Consider the following 15,143-nt stretch of genomic DNA (forward strand, 5'->3'; position numbering starts at 1 on the left):
AATTCACAAGGAAGATCATTATCATAATCAAATTCTCATTTCAATGGCACACTGGCTTGTCAACGTTACATATCATGATTTGTACTATATCACAAAAGTTAAAAAATCATCAAAACAATAACTAACAAAAAAAACTAAAGACCTTCTCACTGAAGTGAGATGACAGGCTCACCAAAAGGAAGTGAGAAGATGACAGAATGAAATTGACATGGGGCATGATGCCCAGAAAATGCTATTCTACATTCACAAGCATTCAGAATTTCATTCACAGATCTTTGGAGCTGCAATAACCCCTGAAGGAACACCAAGTATGGCAGTAGACAAATAGAATACCAATCGGGCATCTCGGTTGCTATATAAAATGAAGCCTCCTTTAGCAGTAGATACATTTCAACTTCAATCAAAACTCAGTAACACCAGAGGGAGAGTTCCCCAAATAACGTCTCCCTCTCCAGCAAGTGGCGCAGTTACCAACAGATTAAACTCAAGTGAAAATCCTGCACAAAAGAACTTAAAAAAGCTCCTCTGAATTGAACTTGTTCCAAGCTTCCTGTGACAATATAAGCAAACTTTTAATCAGAACAAACCCAAAAAAATAAAACCACAGCACCATTAGCTTATCAATAGTAAATATAATAAAAAATGAAAATCCACGCCTTTACAAAATGGAAACAGGATGCCATCCATTTCACTTGTCAATTTAATCCTTCTTAGCAACATGACAACCAAAATATTCAATACTTTGCATATTTTGAAATGGATGACATCCATTTCAAGTAGAATGGAGAGGATCCTTATCCTAGAAAATGCACATTTGGAAGTTGACTTGAGGATCCGAGTTGAATATCAACTAAATGGATAATGATACACCTACAACTCTTTTACTACTCACTTCAAATCAACTAATGTAATTGTGCCACTTCATTAAAAAATATTTTCAATTTTACATAATTACCCTTCGTTTTAAATAGAGTTGTAAAATAGTTGTGTAGCCTAGTTGTAGGTTTATCATTTTCCTTACTGTGCAGGCAGCAGCTCCTATAAGTTTATAACCAGTGGTATTCTCTAAGTCTTCCGCAACCATAATGCATGTAATGAATTCAATGTTGGACCAGTTCACTGCATAAATATGTACATCTACAACTGAAAAGCAAGCAAGTTTGTAACACCCCAGTCCCACATTCAGAAAATGAATGATTAATATAGTGATCAAGTTATAAAGGTGGTCATAAGTGCCAAGTCCCACTGTGACTACTTACTAGGTGAAACCAGGCTTTATAAGTGATTATAGAGAAGCTTCGAATTGAGTAGTTTTTTTTTTACAATATTGTGGCCAGAGATTTTCCAGAGTCATTTCAAGCACCCACAGAGTTACTTCGTAACTCAATCAACTGCAAAGACACAGGACTATGGCAAGCCTTCATACTTTTTTCTCTCTTCTAATTTTTACCCCGGAAGACTAACTAGAAATGGGCAATAAAACTATGATTAATGCTAGATACAAGCCTAGGGCAGGCGTGCAAGTCCTGTGCAAGTCTTTAAAAAAAGCATAGGACCCACCATAAAAAGGTGGATTTTTTCAAGTGGATCCCACTTTTTCAAAGGGCTAACTTGCTCTGGGCTTGTATCTAACATTACTCTGAAACTATTTAGATAGATTTTATAATGATTGAATACCTTTAGGAGATCAAACACCTTCTCTGCAACATATTTCTGCTGGAGAGTGGCACCTTTTTGTTGCACCTTATCAGGGTGAATGCACAAAGTTGCCTTCCTATAAATTTTTTTAACTGCAGGCGCTGTAAGCATGTCAGGCAAAGAAACTGGCTGCCAACCACATTCAGGCCAGAGGACCTGATCATCCAAAAAATGAAGTGCAGTCAGTATAAATAATGCAGATAACAATTACAAAACCATAAATATAACCAATGCTAACTTATAACAAAAAACAATCATAAAACTCATACTTCTTTTTTATAAGTAAGAAGATATTTTATTAAACCACGAAAGTAGGCATAGCCCAAGTAACACAGGGAGCATACAATAGAGAACACCTAATTACAAGCTAGGAACTAGAAAGAGCAACAAAGAAATCACGAAAGCTAATCCCATCCAATAAAATTGCCGATGCCCAAAGCAGCAATGTATGGAAAAAGAAATCTCTAATCCCCCCCCCCCCCCCCACAAACGTACTCTATTTTCAAAACAACATTTGTTCCTCTCATTCCATATACACCACATAATAATGGCACCATCTTCCAAATAGCCACAATTTGACAATTCCCTGAATTCCTCTCCAACAAACCAATAGATCCATCACCCTCCTAGGCATCACCCAAGCAATACAAAGCCTATAAAAAACACCATCCCACATTGCCTTTGACTTGTGAGGAGCCCCCAAGGGAAAATCAAGGTACTTCATTGGCAAAGACGGCGCATTACAACCCAAAATATCAGCCAATTCCCCTATATTATGTACCAAACCAACAGGTACCATTTCAAACTTCAACAAGTTCACCTTGGCCTGAAAAAGCTTCAAAACAAAGCAAGAAGGCCCGTAATGAAAGAATCTGATCAAGATCTGGCTCACAAAAAATTAGCAGCGTCATCAACAAAGAGTAGATGTGAGACATTTACACTACCATTCGAAGATCCACCCACTGAGAAACCAGAAAGAAAGCACCCACCCACTGCTGCTTCCAACATTCTGCTCAACACATCCATTATAAGCACAAATAGGAAAGAGAAGTTCTACATGGAAGCCTTACATCACACACCTCCACCTAATCAACATGTGATTCTTCATTTTTACCCTTCTATCTTAATGCTTAAATATGTGTGTGCTTAAATAGAAAGGCAAAAATGACAAATCACATGTTGGTTAGGTAGAGGTATGTGGTGTAAGGCTTCCTTGTAGCATTTCTTAAAAGAAAACGAGATAGAGAATTCCCTTGTCTCAAACCACAAGAACTATTAAAAAAGCCCACAGAAGTACCATTAACCAAGACCGAAAAATCTATAGTGGTCATGCAATGTTTCATCCATTTACACCACCTCTCCTCAAAGCCATACTTTTTTTTTATTGGCACCAGGTGTCCAGGATCATCGTCCTAACTAATCCCGAGGATCCACAGGTCATCAACAAGGAGTTTCCTACAAGTGCACCTTGGATAATTCAAGGAAAAAATTATCCAATCCAATGGCCCCTAGTGATTGTGTGCACCTAGTGAGTTTCGAACCTTAGACCTAGAGGGAGCATACCACCAAGTCCAAGGTCTCCCCAAAACCATACCTACCGAGAATATACACCAAAAATCCCAACGTGATCATAAGCCTTTTCCATGTCCAGCTTACAAAACATACTTGGAGCTCTGACTCTAATTTTACTTTTCAAGCATTCATTAGCAATAAGTACCGAATCAATAATTTATCTCCCCTTGACAAAAGCCTTTTGTGCATTTGAAATGATCTTTTTCATTACCACACTCATTCAATTGGCGAGAACCTTTGAAATGATCTTGTATACACCACTCACAAGATTGATGGGATGAAAATCTTTCACCACCATTGACCCAGCCCTCTTAGGGATAAGTGCTATGAACGTCACATTAAGACTTCTCTCAAATTTCATAAACTTGTGAAATTCAAGAAAAACCTTCATAACATCCTCTCTAACAATGTCCCAGCATGCCTAAAAAATCCATTGAAAAGTCATATGATCCCGAAGCTTTGTCTTTGTCCATCCCTCTTATTACATTGAGTACCTCATCCTCTTCAAACATTCTCTCCAACCAAACAGCACTTGACTAATCAACTGAATCAAAAGCCAACTCATCTACCTTAGGTCTCCAAGAGTATTGCTCCATTAGCAGCTTATCATAAAAAAAAAAATTTTGATCAGTACACAAATTTTTATCGTTCAAAGAGTAGGCAAAGCCCAAGTATACAGGACATATACAAGAGCAACACCTAGGCATGCTAATTTAGTGACACAAGGAATTCATGAAATGTCATGCCATGAAAATTAATTACAATCGACCAATGGAGCAAAGTATTGAAAAAAAGGTTTCTAAGCTCATCCATCGATCGCTCTTGGTCTTCAAAGCTTCTTGCATTCCACTCTCTCCAAATGTACCACCATAGACATATAGGTATCATCTTCCATATGGATGCAATTTGAGAGTAGCCCTGAAGGCCTCTCCAAGAAGCTATGAGGTCACGTACCCTTCTCGGCATCACCCAAGCTATAACCCCAACCAAGCAAAAACTTCATTCCACAAGATCATGGCAATCTCACAATGTAGTAGTAGGTGGTCAATGGACTCTCCGCTCTTCTTGCACATATAGCACGAGTCCATGATTATAATACAACGTTTCCTCGAGCTGCCTATAGTGAGAATCTTCCCCAAAGAAGCCGTCCATACAAAAAATGCTACCTTTAGAGGTACCTTTGTCTTCAAAATGCTCTTCCATGGGAACAGATATGTGTGGAGTACACAAGGTCAAAGAACGCTGAAAAAACATCAATTTCCCAATCTTGTGCATATCTAAGAAAAGTATTATTCCATTGGGGAAGGCCATTGGAGATGATAAATAGATCCGCAATCGAGACTTTTTTCCTCCTTGCTAAACCATAAACTTGTGGAAAAACTTCCTTGAGTGCCTGATCGCCGCACCATACATCATGCCAAAATTTTACCTTCAATCTGTTTCCCACATTGAAGCAAGTATTTGTTGCGTATGTGTCCCAATCACTTCTTATATGTTTCCATAGCCCCACTCCATGAGACCCACTCACCTCATTAGAACACCATCCTCCCCCATGATTCATCGTGCTTCAAAGCAATGACGGTTTGCCACAAGGCCCCCCCGTTCATAGTGATAGCTCCATAACCATTTGCCAAGCAAAGCTTTGTTAAAAGATTTCAAATTCCGAATTCCCAAACCTCCTTCTTTAATGGGAGAGCAAATTGTGGCCCATTTCACCATTTGGAATTTAAACTCACTTGTCATAAAATTGAACAATATGATCCTTAATTTCAGAATGGTCCGAAATAACACTAACTTCAGAATGATACACCTCAATGGCATTATTTCTTCGATGAGAATTAGCCACTGTGAAAAAACCTGGTACACTTATCCCCTTCCTTCAACCATAGAGCCCGACATTTTTGTCTCCAAGAAATCTCTTCCATGAGTGTGATTTTTTCCAGATCAGCCGCAACACAACTTTTTATTTCCTTCTCCTCAATAGAATGAAGCCCTGAAACCTCCTTTTCATCAAAACTTAGAAGCTCATCAAAGAGAGACTTCCTCTAGTCATCAATATTTCCTAATTCTTCCTCATTCCATTTTTTAAATCAGATTTCAGTGTTTTAAGTTTCCCAGCCAAAACAAAACTAGGAGTACCAGAAAACTAATGCGAGGACCACCACAATCTCACCTTATCCCCAAAGCCATCAACTTTTAACCACATATTCTCATATTTAAAATACCTCTGCACCCATTGAAGACCCCCACAATCCAACAAAATGAGGAAATGGTCCAAGCATAACCTTGGAAGTCATTTTTGGCAAACATTAGGAAAATGGACCTCCCAAGAGGGAGATACAAGAAAGATGTCCAACCTAGACCATACCTTCCCATTTGACCACATGAATTCGCCCCCTACTAAAGGTAAATCAACCAAATCCAGATCAGAAATATGATCAGAAAAATCCGCCATGGTAGTACCAATACGAGAATACCCCGAACTTTCACTCGAAAACCGAGTGATATTAAAATCCCCTCCAATACACCAAGGACCATCCCACCAACTACACGAACCGGCAATCTCATCCCAAAGAGAACTTCTATTACTATCCGTATTAGGCCCATACACACCTGCGAACGCCCAACCAAAACCATCTTCCACATCCTTAAAGGAACAAGCCACCAAAAATTCCCTAACATACTCCTCCACCAAACTCAATACTCTGTTATCCTATATCACAATAACACCTCCCAATGCCCCCTTAGATGCCAAAGAAACCCATCCCACATAAGAACATCCCACAAGCTTCTAATTATATTTTTGTCTATAAACTTCAGTTTAGTTTCTTGAAAACAAACAATATCAACCTTCCACTTCTGAAGCATATTTTTAACATGGAGGCGCTTACACGGATCATTCAGCCCCCGGACATTCCATGAAAGAATCTTAGGCTTCATAAATCACAATTAATCACCCTATCCTCATATTGTCCCCTACTTGTGCTTCCTTCTCTTAACATCATAATTGATAGAACAAGAAAGTCGTTTTAGCTCCCTTTCTCTTTTGGTAGAAGATCTAGCCAGAAGAGGCTGACCCGCCTCAATAGCAATAAAACCTTCACATGAAACCCCCCATGCAATCACGAATTTCATCCACCTTCTGTAAAACCCAATCCGAATGGAGACCTGCCCAATTTGAAACCGGAGGTAGCGAATAAATAGGACTCGACTCATCCCTAGACTCCTCCAATCTGTTCTTAGAACAGACAATGCCATCCCTTTCCTTGCAAACCAACTGCAAATCAGGCACCTCCTCTAGTTCTCCCTCCATATATGATCATCGACCACCAGAGTACACAAAACCCTAGAGGTATCCTCATCAAAGGTCTCCCGAAAAAGCACCTTCTCGCATTCAGTCGACACAACTTCCACAAAGAATTTTGCCTTACCATTGTCAACACCATCAAGGGACAATTACATTAAACTCATAACTTACCTCCTAAAAGTCACCCACTAGGATAGCAAGAACTCATCAACAGCAAATTATCACTTCCTTATGCTATGGAGTACAAGAAACAACTATCGAATCTTACAAGTTACAGACATAAAGAAAAGACTTTCACATGCAACGTAAATTTGTAAACTCCATCAAGCCTAATTTTCATGGAGAACTGAACAGCAGTACCTTGTAAGTGCTGCAAATACAAATTTAGAATTGAGTTTATGTAAAAACAAGGATATGGAAGGGATGTTCAACTTGGAAAGACATTCAGTGTAAGGAGATATAGTGCAAGTAGCTGATACAACATTATAGGTGCTCATAAAAATATAATAATATAACAGTGTAGGTCTTTTGGTATAAATTATCTTGTCAAAGATAATAGCTGTAGTCGATGGCACCCTTTCTTTCATTCCCCCTCTTCCCCAAGGGCCAAATGAAGCATCTCATTAAGGGCTCTTGAAAAAATAAACCATGTCTGCAATTATTTCAGCAAATATCCGCACTGTGCTTCCTATTAGCAATTGGACCTTATACAGTTCTTATTCTTGCTATTCCCCCTTCTTAATTTTTGAGATAATTCTTCCAACTATAAGCACATAACTGGAAATATCAATTTTATCAAGTGGCAAAGGGAGGCAACCCAATGTACACAGTACAGTACACAGGAGGAATGCAGGAAAAACACAAACTTAGGGAGAAGTAAAGCAATAAAAAATAAGTTGTAAATAATTGGCAAAGCTAGAACTATTATGAGTTGACATCCAAGCATAGAGAGATTTTTGGATAATGGTTCTTAGTTCTTAGGACTAAAATTATCTTTAAGAATATTTGGCATTTCCTTCTGGAGGCAACATCCTATTAGTAGGTCATAAACAACTTGCCCATTTCCGAAAATTTTGTTGAAGAGTGTGATATGCTCCACCCATTTACTCAAGTTGATGAATTAACTAAAAAATGTGAGGAAAACTACATTTGGAAGTTCTATTTTCCAAAAAGCCTGAGAGATTAATAAAAAGGATGGCATTGAGCTTCTGCAGTAGAATATCAACCACCCTTGACTTCAAATAATAATCATAATGATTTCTCCAAAATATGTTAGATTTAAGAGTATTTGATGCTATGATAAAGATGCATTGAGTGTGAATTCCCACATTGGTTCCTTATTTGGTTGAACTGGGCTTTATAATGATTCCAGCCTGCTTCAATTGTAATCTTGACACAAAAACAAATTGTAATCTTGACACTTAGTGCACTTTTATCCTTCTTATTCACTTCTACCATATTTCTGCCACCCAATGTGGGACTTAGTATGGCATCATGATTTCCTCTCTCAAACCCTTGTTGTTACCAATGTGGGTCTATGTCACATTGAGTATCCAATGCCACATGCACCAGTCAGCTTTGATTTCATTTGTAATGACCAAAGGAAAGTCCAAGGCACATCTAGGATCTTTTGGAGTACAGGCATATATCTGGCTAGACTTTTCCTCAGGTTGTACAGGGCACTAACCTTCCCGACTCCTAAACCTCCTACTTGATACGAGAATAAACAATGCCAAATCCAACCAATTGATGGTTGAAATCATTACTAAAGCCTCCAAAAAAAAGTCCTTTATAGTATACAAGTTCATGTGGAGGATTTAAGGCAAGGTAACAAAAACTCCAAGAAACAAGTAGGCAAGTAGGTTTAGGTGATGTAAAAACTACACTCAATAGTAGATTTTGGTTCAGCCTACCAATCTTCTCTCCATCCTCTAACCTTAAAATTTTAAATTGAAATAGATTCATAATAAAGCCCAAAGGCAAGCCCACAAAAGTTGTTTGAGAGAGCCAACCTTAAAACACAATGTATCAGCAATCTCCCAGAAACCTAGAACCACTGCAACCAATACCAACTCATGCTTTCGTAAACAGATATTTAGACCAACAGAACTTGAAATAAATAAACAATACTTGAATATCAAGTTGCTCTAGATGCAACCCAAGTATATCAATGGCCCCATCCTGCTGCCAGGCATGGCCTTTCTGAGTAGCGTGGCTGTGGGTCATGGAGAATTAAAAAAAAAAAAATCAGAGGAGGAAGAGATGAAGAAGGGATGAAGAAGAAAAGAAGAAGAGGAAAAGAGATGGCTGAAGAACTAGGGTTTTTTGTTTATATACTGCTACCAGGTGGGCGGGTACCCCACACACTTCCAAACTTTTTTTTAACATAATTGTCCACCCGTCCGCCGAATAATACCGATCGGATTGCCCGCCTGGTACCAGCCGGGTGCAAACAGATGCGCCTGGCAAGCCAGATATGGGGGCCCGCCCAGCAGGCCTAATATCAGTCTCATTGAGACAACAACTATTGAATGCCATGGGCAGGTCACTGCAAGTAATCAAGAACAAAACTTTCAGAGCCAATAAACACCTAAAATTATGTAAGGGTGACTACTATAGGCTGCTAGTAAGTACTCTGTCACATATAAAAGCCGCAACAAGCTGTCAATGATCAAACTTGATCATTTCAATGGAAATAATACAATGACCTAGTGGTTCTTGAACCCAAGAGCCCACCTTCATCCCATTCCTACAGAGGGAGGACAAGCTTCTTCAACTGGAGCTCATTGGCTAGAACATGGTAAAGAGATTTTAAAAACTCCAAAAAGTTCAACACCGTACACCCCCAAACATATACACATTATAATGTGCAAAGTGAATGCAGGATAAAATACCTTTAGGCATCAAAATGAGGTTAAATGAGAAGCATAAAAGAATATGCAAGATTTCGACTATGAAAGCATACATATTGCAAAGTCGAGAGTAAAGCGCGCAAATTGCCCTCTTTCCCTGCAGCCCATCGCTTGATCTCAACATCCAGGGTTTCAGCAATCCTCTGAAATCAGTGCACATCAGGATCACACAGTTAATAATTACTCCAGTAATTTCATGTGAATTTCAGCATATCATGGAATCTATCTAAGACATGCAAAAGAACGAAATGTTATATATAAAAATCTAAGGCACACATAGTCCATTAAACAAAGATAACGTAACACATCAATCTCTACAACAATTTTAAGCTAAACTAGCCTGTCCCATTTTTTAGTGCAGGTCTGCCTGTTAAGCCACTTACATGTAAAAACAATATATAGTTATTTTCTAATCTTGTTACCAATCAAAAAATAACAAAATGAATTTTTTATAGGTAGAAAATAAATTATGAACCCAAGTTCAAGTCTCACATAACTAGACCCATCCATTAATAGACTCAAGCCTGGCTTGGATAGTGAAATCATCTCAACTCATCTCATCTAATCATTACAAATTTTCCAAATTTCCAAACAAAATACAATAAACAATTCAACTTTTTGAAATCCCAAAAAAAAAAATAATATTCTAACAATATTTTATTCAACTTTCATCTCGTCTCATCTCATCTTATCTTAACTCACTATCCAAACCAGGCCTCAGAGGAAATTATGCCTCTATGCATGAAAGTCACAGCTTTTTCTTTCTTTTCATTCATTTTATTCATTTATTTTGAAGAGGACCAACCTCTCTAACTAAATTCCAATCAGACGGAAAGGGGGAATAGAACTGGTGCTACTTGAGCAATGTACAATAATGGTAAAATCATGACCAACTTAGATCCGTCTAATTCTATATGAGTGTCAACCTGAACTAAACAAAACTTAATCACTACCTCAATTGATGTCCAAACCACACAGTCGGTTGGAAGAAGAGACAAAATATAAACAGATGAGAACACTAGTACATTTGATGGAAACTACAAGTGCTTACATGTCTCTCAGCTTGTTCCCTCTGAGTTTGAAGGTCCCTCTGATTCTTCTCAGCCAATGCTTTTGCCTAATGCAAAATTCAACAATACAAACTTCAGAGAAACAAACTGCATTGTTGATAAACAGACCATAAGGTCCAAGGGGGATATGCATTTAACCCCACTCTTCCTTCAAGGGAACAGAGAATAGATTAGTTCATTGATAGGGCACATACCGCACGCTCATGGGTCCTCTGGTGGCGTTCCAACCTAGCTCTTCGTCTTTCTTCACTTTCCCCTTCAACTTCCAGGAACTCTCCTGATGACGGAGCAGCTTTCACCCCCCAAAAAAAACATAATTAATAATTCAATCATCCAGCCACAACATGAGATAGAGTGCCACAAAAGACTATTACTGTGTTATTAATAATGATGCATTCAAACTACCTCCAAAAATTGAAGAAAGATCGTCAACAATATTTGTTGTCGAATTTGCTTTCCTAATATTTGAGGAAGTCGTGGCAGCTCTCCTCGCCACTTCAGGATCTTGCCTGTTCTGAGACTGGGTATCAAACAACGGGTCCTGAAATATACAATCATGAAATCAACAACCCAAAATCACAAAAGAGAGTAAAAATATGTTTCAATTACAGGAGCTCACCGAAGAGTTAGCCCTAGGCCTTGGCGCACTGCTAGCTCGGCCCATGCTAAAGAAGGATTCAAGATCATTTTCGTTCTTCTGTTGGTTCATCCTTGCAGCAGCTGCAGCTCTTTCTCGAGCCTCTGTGGCAGCCCTTTCTACAGCAGCTCGTTCTGCTCTCAGTCGTGCTTCAGCCTCAGCCCTTGCTACTGCAGCTCTGTCCCGGGCTTCTGTATTAGCCCTTTCCCTGGCTTCTGCAGCAGCCTTTTCAGCTCTTTCCTTTGCCTCTGCTGCTGCCCTTTCACGAGCTTCAGCTTGGACTCTCTGGACGGCAGCCCTTCCAGCACGTTCTCGAGCTTCGGCATTTGCCTTCTCCACAGCAGCTTTTTCAGCTCTTAGGCGAGCTCCAGCAGCTGCTCTTTCACGTGCTTCTCTTGTAGCCCTTTCCACAGCTTGTCTTGCCTTTTCCCTTTCCCTCTCAATCTCCCTCGCTCTCTCCCTTTCCTTCTCAAGTCTCCTCTGTTCTTTTTCCTTCTCCTCCTTTTCCCTCTCAATTTCCCTAGCTCTCTCCCTCTCTTTCTCAATTCTTCTTTGTTCCCTTTCTTCCTCTTCCCTATCCCCCTGCAACCAATCACGGTCTAACCTCTCTTGTTTTTCTCTTACTGCTCTCTCATCTTGTGCAGTTCTCTCATCTTTTTCCAGCTGCACAGCATCTTTACTTCGGGCAGCTTTTGTACTCTCTCTCTCCCTAACTTCCCTTGCATGCTTGAATTTAGCCTCAGCTCTATCCATAGCCTCCTTCATGGCAGCAGCAGCCGAGTTCATCCCCAATTCTTCGTTGAAAAGACCATTTGCGTGTTCATCAACATTTTGACTCCTGGCCATGGCAAAATCTTCAAGTTCATCGAAGGAAGATTTAACTGAGTCCTTCGCTGCAGCAGGAGCTGACTTGGGACCTTGAGTGTACTGTGCTGAAGTTGGGAACAAAGTGTGCTCGTTCATCTTCTTTCTTGAATTTGAAACCTGTACGGGTCTTGGAGGAGGGGGTCTCGAAGGTGGTGGAGCACTTGTGGGTTGTGTGAAAAGATGAATCTCCGACACAGTCAGCCATACATCATCGAATGATTCCAATTTCTCTTCAGCTCTAGGAGACATATCCACCTGAGCATTTGCCTCATTGGTACTAGAATAGGAAGGGGGGGAAATTGTTTGACCAAAAGATTTATGAGAATCTGTTGAAAATGTTGGCATGTCAAACATGGTCTGATGAGACTCCTGATCACTTTCAACTGGCATATTCTTCTGCAAGTGGCTTTCAGGACTTCTCACAGAATTTTTCTCAATTGGGTCTTTACTATTGGAAGTTCTATTCCAACCCGTGCTCATATCTGTCATAAAAGGGCTCTTCTCTTTCAACCTGTTATTCCTCTCTGATGAAAATGCCGGTAGATTCCCAAGGCCATTAAAGGGATCCATATCATCATAAACTTCCCCACTATTAGCAGCAGATGTCCCCTCATTTTTTATGCTTCGTGAATTGCTGAACTTACTGATTTCTTCCAATGGGTCAGCAAAATGCTCAGGAGATGAAACCACAGGACGCGAAGTTGATTCTAATATTTTAAAGGGGTCTTCCATCACATTGGAGGCTGATCTAGCTGGGTTTACAGTTGGTTCAGAGGACCATTTGGCCTCTGAAGTTGGCCTGTAGAAAAAAATAAAGCAATATGGTTCTGATACATAATTTTAACCAGCATATTAGACTGAATAGAAAAATGAGTATTAGTCATAGTCACACAAGACGTAACATGATTGACGAAACCAATAGAGCAAAAGTTACAAAACATAATACAGTTGACTCAACAAATTTTTCTTTCTTTAGTTTATAAATATATAATAACGAAAATTGGAACAAGATTGATGAATGTTACTGTATACGTCCCATTCTAGACAATCTCAGCTTTTTTTCATTTTCAATATTTCCAGGACTGCAGAGATGAGGCATGCAAGTGGCAGGTTAACGTGAAAGATAAGGTCAGTCCATGTCTAAAGTCATCTCATAAATATTTTTCATGGGATGACATATACAAGACACTTCCTTTGCAAAGAATTTATACTTTATAACCAAAAGCAACAAAATGCCATGAACCGAATGTATAGTTGTATCTTGCAAATGAAATGCATTCTTATCTTTCATAGTTTTAGCATCACAATTAATTGAGACACTTAGCATTATTGACTGATGAAAGAAGGAAAATCCCAAACCCATTTCTAAGACCCCCAATGAATTTATGAAAGATAAAGAGAAAGACACAATGTTTCTTCAGTTTACCAATATAAGACAAGCACATCAGCTGAAAATTTTAGACAATGAACTTTTTCTTATGTGCACATGCCCAGATTTCTTCCCTCTTAGTTCATGTAATAATTTCATGATTTAGGATCAATTTGTTTCCTATTTACGTACTTCATTTTCAATAAAATAAAGGTACTACGTCATTTCTTACTCATACTGCTCAAGTATTTGTGTTCCAAGATTTCCTGTGCACGAAAGCAAATCCAACATTCACCCACAATTCAAAAGCCAAATCAGAAGCTGCTTATAATCTAAGAACCTGAAGCCAAATAACTATTGGCATAAAATGTCAATCCAATTGTACATGAAATCAATATAAAAATTCATCTCAACTGTAAACTATAAAATTTTTTTTTTTTTTTTTATTGGCACCCCAGGTGTCCGACAGTCCGAGAACAAAGCCCCAACTAATCTGGATTTATCTTTAGAAATTTAAAATTCACCAAAACCTATTATGCAATAAACTTAGCTAGCCTGCATTTTAACCACAAACAGCTCGAAACAAAGTTCACCCGACTTAAGTATGCAATAAAATCAGCCAATCTGCTAAAACCGAAATGATCACTACCACAAAAAGTTAATCCAATTACATATCAAAACGAGCTTTAAAACGTATTTTACCCACAAGACGGCTAAATGGGTAGTGAATCCAACACAAAAATTCGATACGCGAATTGTTTAAAAGTTAAGCTCACTAAACTTAATCAGGCAACGGATGCGATCACCAACGATAATAGTTACCTTTCACTAGGGACACTAGTAACACCAAAACCGGGTATCAAATCATCGAAACCCACCGGCGCACCCTTCTCCTCTCTTTCTGATTCCTTACCCTTTGACTCACGCTCCGCCTTCCCAAACCCTGCTAGAAGATCATCAAGCGCATCACTCCCCTTCGGTGACGACGCGGAACCTGAGGCAAAAACGTCGTCATACTTCGTCCTCGACGACGAGCTCTTCAGCCCAGGCACACCGTCGAAAATGTCGTCGTCATACACCGGCTTATCATATACCGGCGGCGTCGAAGCCTTCGTGGCACCGGAATCGCGAAAGGTTTCGAAATTGAACGACGTGGTGGCCGCGGCGCTCTCCGATTTGGTGGGGTTTCGCGAGGAACCGAAGAGATCGCCGTATCCGGAGCCGAAGTTTTGGGATCTCTGTGGTGGGCCGGTGGATGTAAACACCGAATCACGATCGTCAAAAGAATTGGAAGAGGAGGAGGAGCGAGGGCGCGACGATCCAAAATTAGATGAGAAGGAGGAAGAGGGTTTGGAGGAGGCCATTGGGGCGGATTGGCCCTGTGATTTGAAGCCCAAATCAGTGGGTAAGAGGTCCTCGAAGTCGTTCATATCGGAAAACTGCCGGATTCGGAAGTGGAAAAAAACAGAAACAGGAAACAATATCAGAGGAGAAAAATTAAAGGGCAACGAGGATCAGTTGGGGCATACAGTAAAGAAAAAATGAGAGAGTGGATTAGTACGGTGGAGATAGTGGAGGAGAATCAGAACTCCAACTCCATTGTTTTCTTCTGTTCAAGAATTGGCTCTCTTTTCTCTCATTCTTTATTTTTCTTTTTCTTTTTTCTTTTTTCTTTTTTCTTTTTAACATTTGTTTGGGTCTTTCTTGTATG

The 15,143-nt window shown here is 39.5% G+C and overlaps 1 protein-coding gene across 3 annotated transcripts; it reads right to left on the bottom strand.

Moving 5' to 3' along the window:
- On the bottom strand, positions 1 to 15,143 carry LOC108996278 (auxilin-related protein 2-like). 3 transcript variants are annotated; one of them, XM_018972073.2, is made up of 9 exons: positions 14,994 to 15,143; positions 14,255 to 14,871; positions 11,179 to 12,862; positions 10,965 to 11,100; positions 10,754 to 10,851; positions 10,541 to 10,606; positions 9,543 to 9,632; positions 1,678 to 1,854; positions 1 to 550 (listed from the first exon to the last, which is right to left on the bottom strand). In XM_018972073.2, exons 2-9 carry the CDS (start codon positions 14,860 to 14,862, stop codon positions 512 to 514), a joined length of 2,898 nt encoding a protein of 965 aa, XP_018827618.1. In that variant the 5' UTR covers positions 14,863 to 14,871; positions 14,994 to 15,143; the 3' UTR covers positions 1 to 511. The 3 variants fall into 3 exon arrangements, with proteins under 3 accessions (XP_018827618.1, XP_035544071.1, XP_018827617.1); XM_035688178.1 differs by having other exon boundaries at positions 14,255 to 14,881; XM_018972072.2 differs by having other exon boundaries at positions 14,255 to 15,143.

Source organism: Juglans regia, chromosome 1 (genome assembly GCF_001411555.2).
Source record: "Juglans regia cultivar Chandler chromosome 1, Walnut 2.0, whole genome shotgun sequence".
NCBI lineage: Eukaryota > Viridiplantae > Streptophyta > Magnoliopsida > Fagales > Juglandaceae > Juglans > Juglans regia.

Excerpts from the sequence above, each read along its gene's own strand:
- LOC108996278 (XM_035688178.1), bottom strand. The coding sequence starts at position 15,121 with ATGTTAAAAAGAAAAAAGAAAAAAGAAAAAAGAAAAAGAAAAATAAAG. Across the intron at positions 9,633-10,540 it reads GGGAACAAGCTGAGAGACAT|AGGATTGCTGAAACCCTGGA; the intron begins GTAAGCACTTGT and ends CACTGATTTCAG. Across the intron at positions 551-1,677 it reads AGGTGTTTGATCTCCTAAAG|GAAGCTTGGAACAAGTTCAA; the intron begins GTATTCAATCAT and ends ATATTGTCACAG.